Below are 16,011 nucleotides of genomic sequence, written 5' to 3'. Positions count from 1 at the left end.
ACATGGCTCAGGGAAATTTTGCGGAAGAGGGAGCAGAAAGAATGTCAGAGTCATATGTTGGGTCATGATTTGCAGAGACATTTATCATACCAATAACTGTGGGCTACCTCCACAATGCATGACCCATTTACATCAACAAGGAGGGTCCAATTGGAGGTGGTAGATCATAGATGAGCCAAAACAATGGTACCAAACTGCCTGTATTTGCTGAAAAGAAAACTAATAAATTAAATTAAAAAAAAACTCATTAAAAATGGGGCTGCCAGCCAGTTTAATAAAAAAAAAAAGGTTATTTCTTCTAGTCTAACTTCAATTACCAAGTACAGAGTAGTCCCTCAGTAAATGTTTCTAAAACCTTATCTATTCAAGTATAGTTTTCAATCACCAGCTTTGTTGTTGAGGATTGCTTTAGCAATACAACTAGTATACTCCTTTGCCTTCAAATGTCTGGATTTTACTTACACAAACTCATTACAAACACTTTTGAATACTATGCACTTTAAGATAGTATATTTAAGAAAGAAAAATCAACTTTTTTTTCTAAATTAGTAAGCAGTTATAATATACTTCTTAGCATCACCCACATAGAGTTCAGTTCCTCCCTGTAACTGTTACTTCAACTCTGTCTAGTGATGTTAATGTCCAATGAGTCTGATGTAGCATGTACCCATTCATTTATTTTCTCTTTCTCTCTCTGTCTCTTTCTTTGTATTTCTTTCTGTCACTCTCAAATAAATAAAAACGTTTTTTATAAAGACAGAAACAGCACAGAAATGAGCTTTGTTTCTGTTGTTTTCCACTTGTCATTTGTTATTTTAAGTCATATAAATCAGGTTACCAAAGGAAGGTAATGCTTCTACTCCTCCCAGTTCAGAACACATCTCAACAACAGCACCCAACACAAAATTTGCAAATATTAAGAGTGGTACTTGCTCTCTGGACAGCAAAACAAAGCACAGTAACAAGGATGGGGGCCATCAGAAATACAGCAATGGACAAGAGCTAAGGGGCTCTTCCAAATAAAGATTCCTAAAGCAACAGTGATTGTCTCATGAGAATATAAGTTCCTAAAACATCTAAACTGGCAAATACAGGATTTTGGCATTGGTATTTTCTTGATTCCCTTCCATATTAAAATTCCAGCCTAAAAGTCTGGACAATAAAATGTTGAGGTAGGACGGTGTGCAAAAATAAGTTCCATCTGGCCATGAAAGCAGAATCCCCTTACTTTCACTAGTGTCTTCACTGCCATCACAATGCCATTATTTTGGTAGTAGTCTTAGTAACTTGAGATTTATCAAGTACCTTTTAGCTTATCTCTAAGAACTGAGACCATCTGTGTCAATATGACTTAGTAGTCTGTTCAAGGAAATAATCTCCTGGCAAAGATAAGACTATAAAGCAAAGAAATAAGCTCACTGTTTGCTTCAGGAAATTTGTTCAAATCAATTTATCACAGACAACAGTCCACACACCTGGATACGCAACTTAGTTTAAGATTCTTGCCTTACAGTATCCAGGAAACCTAAAGTACTGTATCAAAAAATTTGTCTGAATTGAAAAGCTCACCTTAAGCCATTAAGCTCAGTCTCAAAGTTCTGGAAAAGGTACACTTCCTTCTGAAACACTGCAAAACCTTTTTCCTTGATAAATTCAAACATAACACCTTAGATAGATAGATAGATAGATAGATAGATAGATAGATAGATAGATAGATAGATAGATAGATAGATAGAAAGAAAGTAACTTAAGCATTTATCTAGCTTGAAATTTTTAATGAAAGGATACTCACAAGATATCTAGTATATGGAGTGTTGTAAAATTACATGAGACTAGTTAATTTAAAACACACAGAGGTTTGCATCTTACAATAGTTCCGAAGGCTGAGAATTTCAAATTCAAGAGACAGGCATCTAATGAGGGCCTAAACTGTAGCATGTCAAATAGAGAAGTCAGAGAGGCAAGAGACACTGAGAAGTCCAGAGGCATGTGAAAAGGAATTGGAGAGAGAGAGAGAGAGAGAAAAGGAATTGTGCATCCAACTATACCAAAACTGAGAGCTGTGGGTTCCAAAAACAGTAGTGGCTTGATTCTACCTCATCCTGCAATGTAATGTTCAAGTTCCATCATCTACTCTTGAAAATGTAACGATATTGTTGGTAAGTATACAAATTGCATGTATAATCACAAACACAATACCCAGTCATTACTTATTTCATAAAATTCCCTTTATTGTAAAAATGGCTGTTTTCATTATTTCAGTGGAAGAAGACTATAATGTTTAGATCTTTTGACAGAATCTTATAAGGTTTTATGTGGGACACAATACTTTGTGTTACTTGGTAGAAATCAAATGTTTCTTTTCATACTGATTTTTTCTCTGGGAGAGAATGGAAGCATTTTGCACTGTTCACACAGAAGCTCTGCACTTACATCTATTACTCATTTTGGGGCTGAGGTTTACTTTGCATATTGTGAACTTAAACAGTTTTTTTTTTAATTGAATATTCAGAGAAGAAAGATTGTTAAAATAAAGATAAGCACTATTAAAAAATTAACAAGTTATGGTATATATTAACTCTATTTGGGTAGTTTCAGGCAAATCTAAATTGAATTATCTTAGTCAAATCTCATTTTTCCTATAAGATTAAGCTTTAGTGATGTGACAAAAACCTACATTGAATTAACTGTTAGGTAGACAGAGTAGATAATGTTGTAATGATTTAATGTTTCATAACCAGTAATTGAAACATTCTGTATAGCCAATGGTCTTTTAATGAGATAAATAAATAAATAAATAAATAAATAAATAAATAAATAAATAAACTGAAAGCATGACATTCCCTGATTACTCCAAAAATAAGTCAACAGTGACAGATACAAGGGAAAGCCTTGGGTACATTGTAAACATGTTGAGGAAAACAAGCGGTATTATCAGTGTAAATGAAGAATAAAATAGAATAAATCTATTGGGCTTAGTTATGTTGGGATCACTTTCCTTGGAATATCCATTTTTCACTAGACAATCCAGAAAGCCTTATGAATAGTAACAGTTTAAGACTGGGGTCAACATTTCCATTTCATTGAAAAAATAATGAAGCAAACAGATAAGAGTAAGCTATTCAAACAAATAACTATCATTACCATTCAGAAGAAAACGTATGTCCACCAAAAGACACAGAAAAGTGACATTATCAAGAAGTGGCAAATGACATAGGATAGAAAAAGTGCTTAGGGAAAGACAGGAGGAATACCATTCCAAGAATTCAGCATGTAATAAAAGACAAGATGTAACTCATTTAGTGCAAGCCAGGATTTAAATTCTAAACAATAAATTTCATTAATTCTAGTATGATTTATACTGCATTATTTAATAAAGGCACAGTGTAATAATGTTTAGGGGAAGAAAGGAGGAAATGAGGTATGCAAATGGAAGTCAAGAGAGAAAGCACTTTATTGTTAGTCAGTATGAATTATGCAAAGATATAGGACACATAACAATTCTTGTCTAATTTATCTATGTTGTATTATTAATTATTCTGAAATTCAGTATGCATTTATAAACTAAACCATATTATGGTCTACCACACAAATCATGCTGATTTGTAGCTATATGTAACAGGAGACCACATACTTTTGTTTCATTAATGAATATTACATCTACGACCTAATAAGACTATGGAAAAAAAAATTATTAGCCTCCTTACACATTTAAAAACATTAAGATATTTTAAAAAATTCTGAAGCCTTTTGCCCAAATTTTTATTTTTTTACCTGACAGAGGAAAAAGAGATCATATTAATACTGAAGTAATAGATGTATATTTTGACATTTTATAAATGTATATAGTGTACTTAGATCATATCCACTCTTTTTATCTTTACAGAAATGAGATTATTGAATATTTATTTCATCTAGTTATATGTGAAATTCATGGCATTAAAATTATTCATTAGTATCATATAATAACATAAATATTATTGTACTTTACATGAATTCATAGAATAAGAACAAATGTAAATTATACAAACTTACAGGGTCTTAATTTGAAGTTTCAAGACATAAATTTAAAATATTCTTACATCGGGCTGGAGAGATGGCTTAGATCAGAACACTACAATCAAGCTATGAGCAACGCAACCCTGATCAAGCTAGTGGTAGAACTTGCAGAAAAGCAACAAAGGACCAATAATCATGTGGATGCGGCCATCACTAAACTAGACCTAATAGATAAGAAAACAGAAGGAGTTCAAAGATAGTTTTGAAATATGAAAGAGACTGAAAAAAAAAAAAAAGACCTCAAAAATCAGCTGGCAATGCTAAATGAAGACATAAAGCAATGCAAAGATGAATTCCAAGAAGCATCAAGAAAATCAGAAAATGATGTGAAAAGGGAGCTGGACAAAGGGATGGAAACTATATATAGAAAGTAGTAGAAAATGCAAACCTAACTGAACAAACCCAAAACTGTTTAGAAGCTCTCAAGAATAGAGTCAGCCATGTGGAGGACAGACTTTCTGATCTGGAAGACAAGATGGAAGAAAGAGTTCAAAAGTTTAAGTTTCAAAAAGTTCAAATTTTTCTGTGAACAGAACATGAGGGAACTGTGGGATACCCTTAAATGTCCTCACATCCTGATCATGGGAATACCAAAAGGGGAAGAATTTCAGAACAAAGGCATGGAGAACTTAATTAACAAAATAATCGAAGAAAATGTTCCCACTCTCTCAAAAGGAAGGCCCATCAAGAAATAAGAAGCTACCAGAACTCCAAACAGATTGAACCAAAGGAGAAAATCTCCAAGACTTATTGTCATTAAGACTCTAAACACTGACACCAAAGAGAAAATCCTAAAAGCAGCTAGGGAAAAAATAGCAAATCACTGTTAAAGTGAACTCCATCAGAACTACTCCAGACTTTTCAATGGAAACGCTGAGATCCAGAAGGGCCTGGAATGGACCATTGCAATGTCTAAGAACCTATGTCTTCCAACCCAAATTACTTTACCCAGCAAAAGTATCCCTCATAATAGATGATGAAAGAAAAACTTTCCATGACAAAATTTAGCTTTACAATTATATAAACACAAAACCAAACCTACAGAGAGTATTTCATGAAATTCTCCACACAAAAGAATCAAATAATCAACCTCAAATGCCTACAAGAAGCAGATCACAATAACCAAACTCAGAAAAGGCACAAAAAACTTCAAAGTCCATGGAAACACCAAAGCACATATTTACACTATATCACAGGGATCAAATCAAACCTCAAATTCATTACCTTAAATATTAATGGCCTTAATCCACCCATCAAGAGACACAAGCAAACAGGGTAGATCAGAAAATTAGACCCCTCAATCTGTTATATTCAAGAAACCCACCTCACCACTAAACAAAGACAACTCCTCAGTGTGAAAGGGTGGAAAACAATATTCCAAGCAAATACAAATAAGAAACAAGCAGGCGTAGCTATACAAATATTCGATAAAATAGACTTCAAACCAAAAATAATCAAAAAAGACAAAGATGGCCACATCCCACTTATTAGGGAAAAGATCCATCAAGAGGATATCACAATCATAAATCTTTATGCACCAAACACAGGGAAAACAAAGTTCATAAAACAAAACTTACTTGACAATAAAACAGAAATAACCACCAACACCATCAAAGTTGGGGACTTTAATACACCATTATCAGTAATCAATCACCCAAACAGAAACTAAACAGGGAAGTAAAAGAGCTCAAAAAAACCATAGATCACATAGACCTAACGGACATCTACGGAACATTCTATCCCAAATCCACAGACTACACATTCTTCTCAGCAGCCCATGGAAAAATCTCTAAAATCGGCCATATAGTGGGTCACAAAGCCTATCTCCATATATTTAGGAAGAGAGACATAATTTCCTGCATGATATCAGATCACAATGCTATATTGCTAAAAATTAACAGCAAAAGACCCACAAAGAATCCCATCAGCTCCTGGAAACTAAAGAGCACACTTGTAAACAATAAATGGTATTGGATGAAATAAAAAATGAAATTGCAAAATTTCTGGAAATGAATGATGAAAAGAACACATTGTACCAAAACCTATGTGACACAATGAAGGTAGTCCACAGGGCAAAATTCATAGCAGTAAATGCCTTCATGACAAAGACAGAGAGATCCCATATCAATACCATAACCATCCACCTAATAGCACTGGAAAACCAAGAACACCCCAACCCAAAAAATTCCAGATGGAATGGAACAATTAGGATCAGAGCAGAAATTAATTAAATGGAAACTGAGAAAACAATTAAGAAAATTGATGAAACAAAGAGATGGTTCTTGGAAAAAATAAACAAGGTTGGCAAACTCCTGACCAATTTGATTAAGAAAAAAAAAAAAAGAAGAAAAGAAAAGAGATGGTTCAAATTAACAAAGTTCTAAATGATAAAGGAGAGATCACAACAGACATAAGTGAAATTGGGAGAATCATCAGGACTTATTTCAAAAACCTCTACTCCACAAAATTGGACAATATGGAGGAAATGGAGAAATTCTAGGACATATATCATGTACCAAAGGTAAACGTACAAAAGATTACTCTCCTAAACAAACCTATCACACTCATCGAGATTGAAAAGGTAAAAAATTTCCCCAGAAAGAAGAGTTCAGTACCAGATGGCTTCTCAGCTGAATCCTATCAAACCTTCAGGGAAGAACTCAAACCAATCTTTCTCACACTATGCCACATAATTGGAGAACAAGGAAAGCTCCACAACTCCTTCTATGAAGCTAGTATCACCCTACTTCCAAAACCAGGCAGAGATGCCATAAGAAAAGAAAACTACTGGCCTGTTTCCCTGATGAACTTGGACACAAAGATCCTGAACAAAATCCTTGCAAATGGAATCTAGCAACACATCAAAAGCATTATCTACCTTGATCAAGTGGGATTTATCCCAGGAACACAGGGGTGGTTCCACATACAAAATCTGTCAATGCAATACACCATATAAATGAGGTTAAACACAAAAACCACATGATCATTTCAATAGAGGCAGAAAAGGCTTTTGACAAAATACAACATCACTTCATAATCAAAACATTAGAGAGAATTGGCATGGTTGGCTGATATCTTAATATAATAAAGGCTATATACAAAGCTCTTAAAGCCCAAATAATAATAGTTCATGGAGAGAGACTGGAGGAATTCCTATTGAGATTAGGAATAAGACAGGGGTGTCCACTCTCAGCTCTGCTCTTCAATATAGCACTAGAAGTCCTAGCTTAAGCAATATGACAACAAGCAAAGCCAACAGATTACCCACAGAATGGTAGAAAATATTTGCTGAATATACAATTGACAGAGGACTAATATCTAGAATCTACAAAGAACTCAAAAAGCTAAAGAATTAAAAGTCAAACAACCCACTCACAGAATGGGTCAATGAGCTGAACAGGCAGTTCACAGAAGAAGAAATACAAATGGCAAGCACACACCAAAGGAAATGTTCATCATCCCTAATCATCAGGTAAATGCAAATGAAAACAACTATGAGATTCCACTTTATTCCAGTAAGCATAGCAAACATCAAAAAATCAAATGAAAATAAATGCTGGCAAGGATGTGGAGAAATAGGAACCCTCATCCACTGTTGGTGGGAGTGTAAGATGGTACGACCACCTTGGAAAGCAACATGGAGACTCTTAAAAAACTGAGTTTAGAGTTACCAACAGACCCAGTTATTCCCTTCCTGGGTATGTACCCTAAAAACTTCAAGGCTCAGTCCAGAGAGATTTTCTCAACCATGTTTATAGTAACTCAATTCATAATAGCTAAGAGATGGAATCAACCCAGATGTCCATCCCTAGACAAATGGATAACGAAGATGTGGTATATCTATACAATGGAATTGTACACAACATTAAGAAAAAAAGTGATACAATGAAAATTAGAATAAAAATGGTTGAACCTGGAATATGTCATTCTCAGTGAACTTACCCAATCACAGAAATATAATCGCTGCATCGTCTCACTCATCTACAGCACCTAACGTGAATCTACCCAAGATGCTGAAACACCCAGGAAACATCTAGAGAACTGGACAATAGGGTAGGTGGGTAGGGAGAGCAGGGGAAGGGAGTGGGTAGGAAACACAAATCTGAACCCAAACAGCAATGATACCATAAAATTCTATATTCTAAAAGGCAGACCAAATGGCTGAACCTTCACCAGGCCCTTAGAGGGAACACCTGAGTCACAAGGCACTGGAGAGGGTACATGAAGTCTGACCTTAATCTTCTACAGCCTCTCTCTCTCTCTTTCTCTCTCTCTCTCTCTGTCACTTCTTTCTAACTCTTTTATATTAGTTATCTTTTTCTTCCTTCTCTTAGTGGGCACTGACCTATAACTCCCAGTACCAGCATGTGGCTATCATCCACAATGAGCTTTTGATCAGAGAGAACTATAAGGTTTCTTAAAAGAATGACAGATTTCTGTCAGAGTACTTGATGACCCACCAAAGGTTAGTGGTAAGACCCTACTGCTGAAGACACCTTATGTGGTTGACACGTAACATGGAGTGACATTGCTGGAAACCAGAAGAGAGTCAGTCCCCAGACAGTTAGCATATCTAGTATTAGAAGGTCCTACATGGGCAACTGGGGGAAAATGACCAATATCTGTCTAAGCAACTCATGGCCTAACCTAGTTAGTAGCAAATAACCTGTCGTGATGTTCACACAAGTGCAATAGTGGTACACAGCCATGTGGGAAACCAACTGATTTTCATTTGGATAATGCTCAGTGGAACAGAACCCATAGCTGGAGCTGGGAAACAAGTCAGAACCATATCCAAAAATGAGACCATTCTCCAATATCAAGTTACCACTAATTGTGGGCTACAAGCGGGCCTACACCTATGAAATTTTCTATAAAAAAAAAGAAGTGTCATCCCATTTATCTGGTGCTAACTTTACTCTCTGTTGGAGAATCTGCTTCTGTTTTTCAGATAGATGCAGATCCTAAGAAGAGAACCATACCATCATACCCCAAAAGGGCCCCAGCTGAAACTAAGAATAATTGGCAAAACAAGCAAGAGTACTGTTTTCTTGGTGAACCTAGTATCAATACAAGGGTGAAGGAGATCAACACAGAGAACAACCAACAACTACCAAATCAGATATCCAGAGACATAGAGGCTCCCAACACCTCATCACTGAAGCAGACCTAACATGAACCCAACATGGCTCAGGGAAATTTGTGGAAGAGGGAGTGGAAAGAATGCTAGAGCCACATGTTGGGTCATGATATGCAGAGACATTTCCTCCTACCCATAACTGAAGGCTAACTCCACAATGCATGATCCATATACCTCAACAAGTAGGGGTCAGGGGGAGGAGGGTGGACATGGAGGAGTGCCTTGCCAGGATCTAAGGATATTAATCATATCATTTTTGTTTTTAATTACTTGTGAGGGTCACATGAAGCAATGCTAGAAAGAATGCAGCTGATCCCTCTAAAAGCTGACTACCTGCATCCCCACTGAGGAGCATTCCCAGTGGAAAGGGGGCAGAGATGAGGGAAAAGAAGGTATCAACACATGATGTATACATATGAAATATGTTGTTAATAATAACAGAAAAATTTGAAAACATTAAAAATCTGACTATTTGGTCAGATACCTAGGGTAAAGGTAGACACAGTTAACTGTAACAATGAAAGCTAATACCAGTGAAAAGGGTCAGTGCACAGCAACAGATGTTAGAGATGAAAGCAAGCAATTTTGCTAGAGCCAGCTAGGCAGACAATAACATCAAAATTCAGCGATGCCACTCTTGAGCACACCCTGAGAGGACTCTATATCCTACCACAGAGATACCTGCACATCTAGGGCCCTTGCTGCTCTTATGAAATACCTAGGAAATGGAACCAGCCTAGACGCCCATCAACAGATGGCTAAATTAAGAGAATGTGGGCATATGTACACCATAAAACTTTACAGTAAAGAAAATTAAATAATGACAATGGCAGGAAAGTGGATGAATCTGCAAAAACTAAGTGAGGTGATCAAATTCAGAAAGACCAAAACATCAGATTCTCTCTAATATATGTATCCTAGCTTCTAATATTTACAGACTTGTATATATTCTCTTTATATCAGCTATGTATGCATATATTTTCTATTAAGTGTGTATTTGTATATATGCTAGAGTATACATAGAGATTTGTATACAACTATATGCATTTATATATACATACTCTACTGGTAGCCCAAACTGTGAGCTATTATTACCAATGTTTCCTCAGCTGTAGATTAGAGATTGCAAGGTAAATGGAAAGTAGGGGTGGATGGTGTAGATTATTGTAAGCAGTTACCATTTCTGAAGAATACAGTTCAAAACACAGGTCCTATTAAGAAAACATCAATGACAATCTTCCTGTAAGAGAACTGTGAAGGTTTAAATGTAATATATTCCTTGCGCTCAAGTATTTGTAATTAAGCTTCTTGTTTGGTCTGTAGCTTGTGAAATATTTAGGAGGAGGAGCCATGCTGAAGGAGATATCACTGGGGGTGAACCTTGAAATTGATACTCAAGGCCTACTGAGGGTTGAGAGCTGGCTCAGTTAGACTGCTCTCTTTTTTTTTTTTCTGCAGTTGAGATATGACATGAGCTGGTTGCCATGTTTTCTCCACTATGATGAACCTTCCACTCAAAATGCTGAGCTTAAATAAGCCTTTTTATTTTTTTTTTACCATAAGTTGTTTCTAGTCAGGTGTTTTACCCCAGCGATGAAAATCTAACTGTTATATGAATAAAGCACTTATTTACATATATTAAAATTATTAAAATGAAAAACAAAGATAAAATGAATTATGAGAGATTTTCTTAAAGGTGTATACCTTCTCTCTATTTTTCTTTTCATGATTGTTTATAAGACATGTATGATAGTGTTTTATAAAATAAAACTAACCATCATAAGAGAAATATACAATAGGTCAAAAATGTCAATAACAAAATGTCTTTCTTTATACATTATTTTCCTTTGCTTTAAAACTGAAAAGAAGGGGGCTGGAGAGATGGCTTAGCGGTTAAGCTCTTGCCTGTGAAGCCTTAGAACCCCAGTTTGAGGCTTGATTCCCCAGGACCCATGTTAGCCAGATGCACAAGGGGGCACACGCATCTGGAGTTTGTTTGCAGTGGCTGGAAGCCCTGGCGCACCCATTCTCTCTCTCTCTGCCTCTTTCTCTCTGTCACTCTCAAATAAATCAATAAAAATAAAAAATATAAAAAAATAATTAAAAAACTGAAAAGAAACAATCCTGCATGAACTGGAATCAGAAGGAAGCAATGCCTATGAACACAATATTCATACATCCTTGCTTTTGTGTGACCTGTTCTCATTGGAAGCACCTTCCTCTAAGTATGACCTGTTCTCATTGGAAGCATCTTCCTCTAAGTATGACCTGCTTTCACTGGAAGCATCTTCCTCTAAGTGTGACATGTTCTCATTGGAAACATCTTACTCTAAGTGTGAGCTGTTCTCACTGGAATCATCATCCTCTAAGTATGACCTGCTTTCACTGGAAGCATCTTCCTCTAAATGTGACCTCAAAATCACTTATAAGAAATTATTCCCATGGTTGTTGTTTTAACTTTAAAAATGAAGGTATTTTGGGATATCTGCTACATGGAATCTTACCTAAGTTATGTCTATGGTCCTCTGCAATGTAAAAAGAGAACATCTTGCTCTCAGCAATCACACACATTGGGCTTGGTTATATTCCTATGTACATGCTCCTATACTTTGCACTCTGGGCCATTTACCAGCAGTCTGTTCTCAAACTGCCCATGGAGAACAGCTGCCTCTACCGTTATGACAACACAAGACCTACCCTTTCAATACTGAATTTTCTTTGGTGCCAAAATCATGCTAGGATACATGAAATGAGCTCTGCAGTCCATCTATCCTTTTACTACACTCCATGAAATGGAGGCAAAGAGTACTGAGTTTTAATGAGGCACCAGAGTAAAATCTTTATATAGACTTAGAGATTTTCAAGATGAGGAACAATTAAGTATTGAAAGCATTTATCTGATGGTTCAAAATTTCAAAGTTATCCAAAAGTGGAAAAAAAAAGTAAAAGTGATTATTATTCTAAACTTCAGTGGTACATGATAAAGTCATATTGTTTAATGTTTTGGCTCAAAAACAGAATCTGTTATCTGCTTATATTTCAGAGAGAAAGTTTATTGTTCTGTCACTGGTATCTGTAAGACATGAAAGCATGAGGAAGAATACAACACACTGTGGTATGATACAAAATTTTTTTTTTTCATCTGACATGGAACAGTATTTCTGGGAAGTGAAATAGATGAAGGAAATACCAAGTGACTTTTGAAGATGTTCACAGTATAAAGAAACTTTCCATTTTAAGAGACTGGGATACTATTTTTTTTTTTTTTTTTGGTTCTTTGAGGTAGGGTCTCACTCTGGCCCAGACTGACCTGGAATTCACTATGGAGTCTCAGGGTAGCCTTGAACTCACGGCGATCCTCTTACCTCTGCCTCCCGAGTGCTGGGATTAAAGGCCTGCGCCATCACACCCGGCGAGACTGGGATACTTTACATTCATTTATCAACATGCGAGCATAATAAGAGTACTTTTCCACATATATTTTAAATGATGAGTTGAAACTTAAATAGCATACATTTAGTACTCATTGTTAAAATAATCATTGTCTTAAGTGAAAATTATTTATGCTGTGTCCATTTCATTTTATAAAATAAACCTAATCTTCTATTTTGTTCCTCGAGTATAAAAACACATTACACAAATATATTCACTACAACAGAAATTAAAGTACATTTTTTTGCAGCATATGCTGACATTATGTATATATAAAGCAGGAAAGGAAGGTCTCCTAAGACATAGTAAAAGGATAAGACAAATACCATAATGTGAGATCTTCTCTTATCTCTTCAGCAATGCTATGGCAGGTTGAAGGTACTATCTATTCTATTTATTAAAAAATAACTTTAGTAAACATGGTATAAGAATTTTTTATTTTTATTGTTTTGGTTTTGTTTTTTTGAGGTCTAACTCTAGCCCAAGCTGACTTGGAATTTATTATGTAGTTTCAAGGTGGCCTTGAACTCACGACAATCCTACTACCTCTGCCTCCCAAGTGCTGAGATTGAAGGTATGTACCACCATGCACAGTAGAAATAAATGTATTTATATATATAAATATGTACATACATATAACATTAAGAGAGTAAAAGGTTATAATAAATTAAACCTCTCATATAGTTTGCCTAAAAGCCTTAAATCTGATTATTTCCATAAATCTTAAAAAATTTGTTTTTAACATAATTATCTATACATATTGGGTATAATGACATAAAATGTATATATTGTATAATTATCAAACTGGAAAAGTTACCATATCTGTTATCTCAAGCATTTATCGTTTGTTTATGGCAAGAATCCTCAAAGTCACCCCTGTTGAAAGAAAACCTATGGAGGGAACTATAAACAGCACAAATAGGCTAACACTGACTTTGTCTGCAAAGTAACAGAAAACATAAATAAAATAAAATAGCAAAAGAAAAATGACAATGGACGGGGAATCTGAAACATTAATATTTCCAAATTCAATGGTAACTGAACTCCATACATCTCAACATTACAATAAGGAAAGTATGTTTCAGGCATACTAATCTCAACAGCTGAGCGCTTCCTATGGATTCAATTGTTTTTCACATATTTGTAGTGAATAATTGGGCATAGAAAGTGGAGCAGTAAGATATGAAAAACATGAAGTCTGGCAGGAAAGGAGTGGACAATGCAAGTTTAGATGAAGCCACTAGAGCCTGTAAATAGATCGGCATCAATAAACAGAAGCTGTGCTCATTGCTCGAGGAAAGTAGGAATGGTAGCTTGATGGTGAGAGCCGACCCATCAAAGACTCCAGGTGTCATAATGTGCACACATTTGATAGATTTTCCTGTACACTGGGAGAGCAGCTTGAACACTGCCACCCAAAGATGTGTCCTGCCACTCGCCTGCACCCTCATTCTCATTAACGCGCTGTGTTAATCACCCAGGGCCTGCTACAGCCAGAGCACAAAGGAGCCCCATCACTCCTCAATATGGCAACATAAGTTGGTTTTGCAGGCATATGGAACTTAAGAATTTAAGAATTATGCACCAGGATTCTTGAGAAAAGCCTGTTAGATCAGACAATGTATAGAAATGATACATTTGTATTCTACACAGGAAGCCCGAGTGGGTATGGATGAAGATGTGAGGGGGTACCCTTAGTAGTAATGTACAACCAAGGATGCCATAAGCGCTAGAAATATAAGACATTTGTCAAAAAAGCTGCAGGCAGCAGGGTTGGAGCAGGGGGCAAGGCTACCCACACCTACTGGATCAGAAAATACCACCAGGAGGTGGATATGGAACTAGAGGATCTAATTTCTGCTGGTTGGGTTTTTGTTTTGCTGTGACCCAATCTCACCTTGCCATCTCCCTTTTGTAATGGAAATGTTTACTCTGAGCCATTGTATATTGTGAGTATATAATTTTATTTTTATTTTACACAGGCTCATAGCTAAGAGATTTCCCTGAAGCTCAGTAGAAACTGGATTTTTGAACACTGTTAGAACTTACAAGCCCTTGGGGACTCATGAAGTTGGTCTAAGTGCATTTTTTATTAGGAGATAGTCATAAGCCTTTTGGGTACCAAGGGGAGTGTTATAGTTGAAATTTGAAATTTGCTCCACAAATTCAAGTTATGGCACTTGTTCCCTGATTAGTAGTGCTGTTCTGGGAGACTGTGGAATGTAATTTTTGTAACAAAAGATTACCAACACTATAAATACAATGTTAGGATTCATAAAGATATTTAATTATCCTCTTCTGATTTGTTAAATTTACCAGTGATGGAAAACTGATTTCTTGCCGAGCATGGTGCACACATTTAATCCTAGCACTTGAGAGGCAGAGATAGGAGGATGGCCGTGAGTTCGAGGCCACCCTAAGACTATATAGTGAATTCCAGGGCAGCCTGGGCTACAGTGAGATCCTACCTCAAAAAACAAAACAAAACAAAACAAAAACCCCAAAACTGACTTCTTATTATTCAACTTTTTTCTCTTGTGGCATTACATGTCATTGTCATGATAACCTATAGACTTGTAGAAGTATCTTACATATATCTACACTTAAAAAAAATAAAAACATCAACACCAAAGCAGCTCTTATTCTAAAAAAGTAATGTGTGTTATGAGTGTATGCATGCATGTGTATATATGAAAGCTGTAGTAAACTAGAATGTATAAACAGAATCTATTCACATGAAAGAAAAAAAACATTATTTCATTAAACAGGATAACATTCATAGTACTGATGGTTAGAAAATACACTTACCACTTGTCCATTGTGTGGGTTCTTGTGAGCATATGGAGGTCCACGAATATGATTCCACATCTGGCCAGACGTCATAGCAAAGACTATACACTGAAAACCAGGGCACAATATTTCAATACCTAAGCCAGAGAAGGCCAGAATAATGCACTTAAAAAATCTTATATCAGCCTCTCAATAAGAAATGTTCATATATAATGGGACATTGGGCAAATTACTTATTATGCATTTCCAGTTCCTCATCTATGATACTGGGTTCCCTATTTTGCTGAAGAGATACTCATTAAATGGAATGAAACTATGTTAAAATATCTCCTATGGCGAAAGAGAATCTGATAGCATGTGCCAACCTGAGCAAGGTAAAGCCACAGATGATACATAAACTTTTAAGTGATAAAGGATATGATAATAATCCATATTTTCTAAACTTAACTCTATACCAGTTTGAATTCCCAAAAGCCTATATTCTTGAGTCATAGTACTTATATCCTCATAAGTATTTAAAGGTTTTCAGCAAGGTGTCTAACAGTAAATTCAGATGTTTAATGAGAGGAAATCACAAAAAGATACAGGCA

General features: G+C 35.8%; 1 protein-coding gene across 5 annotated transcripts in view; it reads right to left on the bottom strand.

Annotated features, from left to right (window-relative positions):
* Tusc3 (tumor suppressor candidate 3) overlaps positions 1–16,011 on the bottom strand; it is a 269,847-nt gene that overhangs the window by 63,825 nt on the left and 190,011 nt on the right. For 4 of the 5 annotated variants that reach the window (XM_004657096.2, XM_004657097.2, XM_045141661.1 and 1 more), the window contains exon 6: positions 15,440–15,529. The exons of the other annotated variant lie outside the window; for it this stretch is intronic. In XM_004657096.2, the coding sequence (XP_004657153.1) occupies positions 15,440–15,529 (90 nt within the window). The remainder of the gene's footprint in view (positions 1–15,439; positions 15,530–16,011) is intronic. 5 annotated transcript variants of the gene reach the window in all.

This window comes from Jaculus jaculus, chromosome 1, assembly GCF_020740685.1.
Source record: "Jaculus jaculus isolate mJacJac1 chromosome 1, mJacJac1.mat.Y.cur, whole genome shotgun sequence".
NCBI classification, from domain to species: Eukaryota; Metazoa; Chordata; class Mammalia; order Rodentia; family Dipodidae; genus Jaculus; species Jaculus jaculus.
This window is presented reverse-complemented; position numbering and strand designations above follow the sequence as displayed.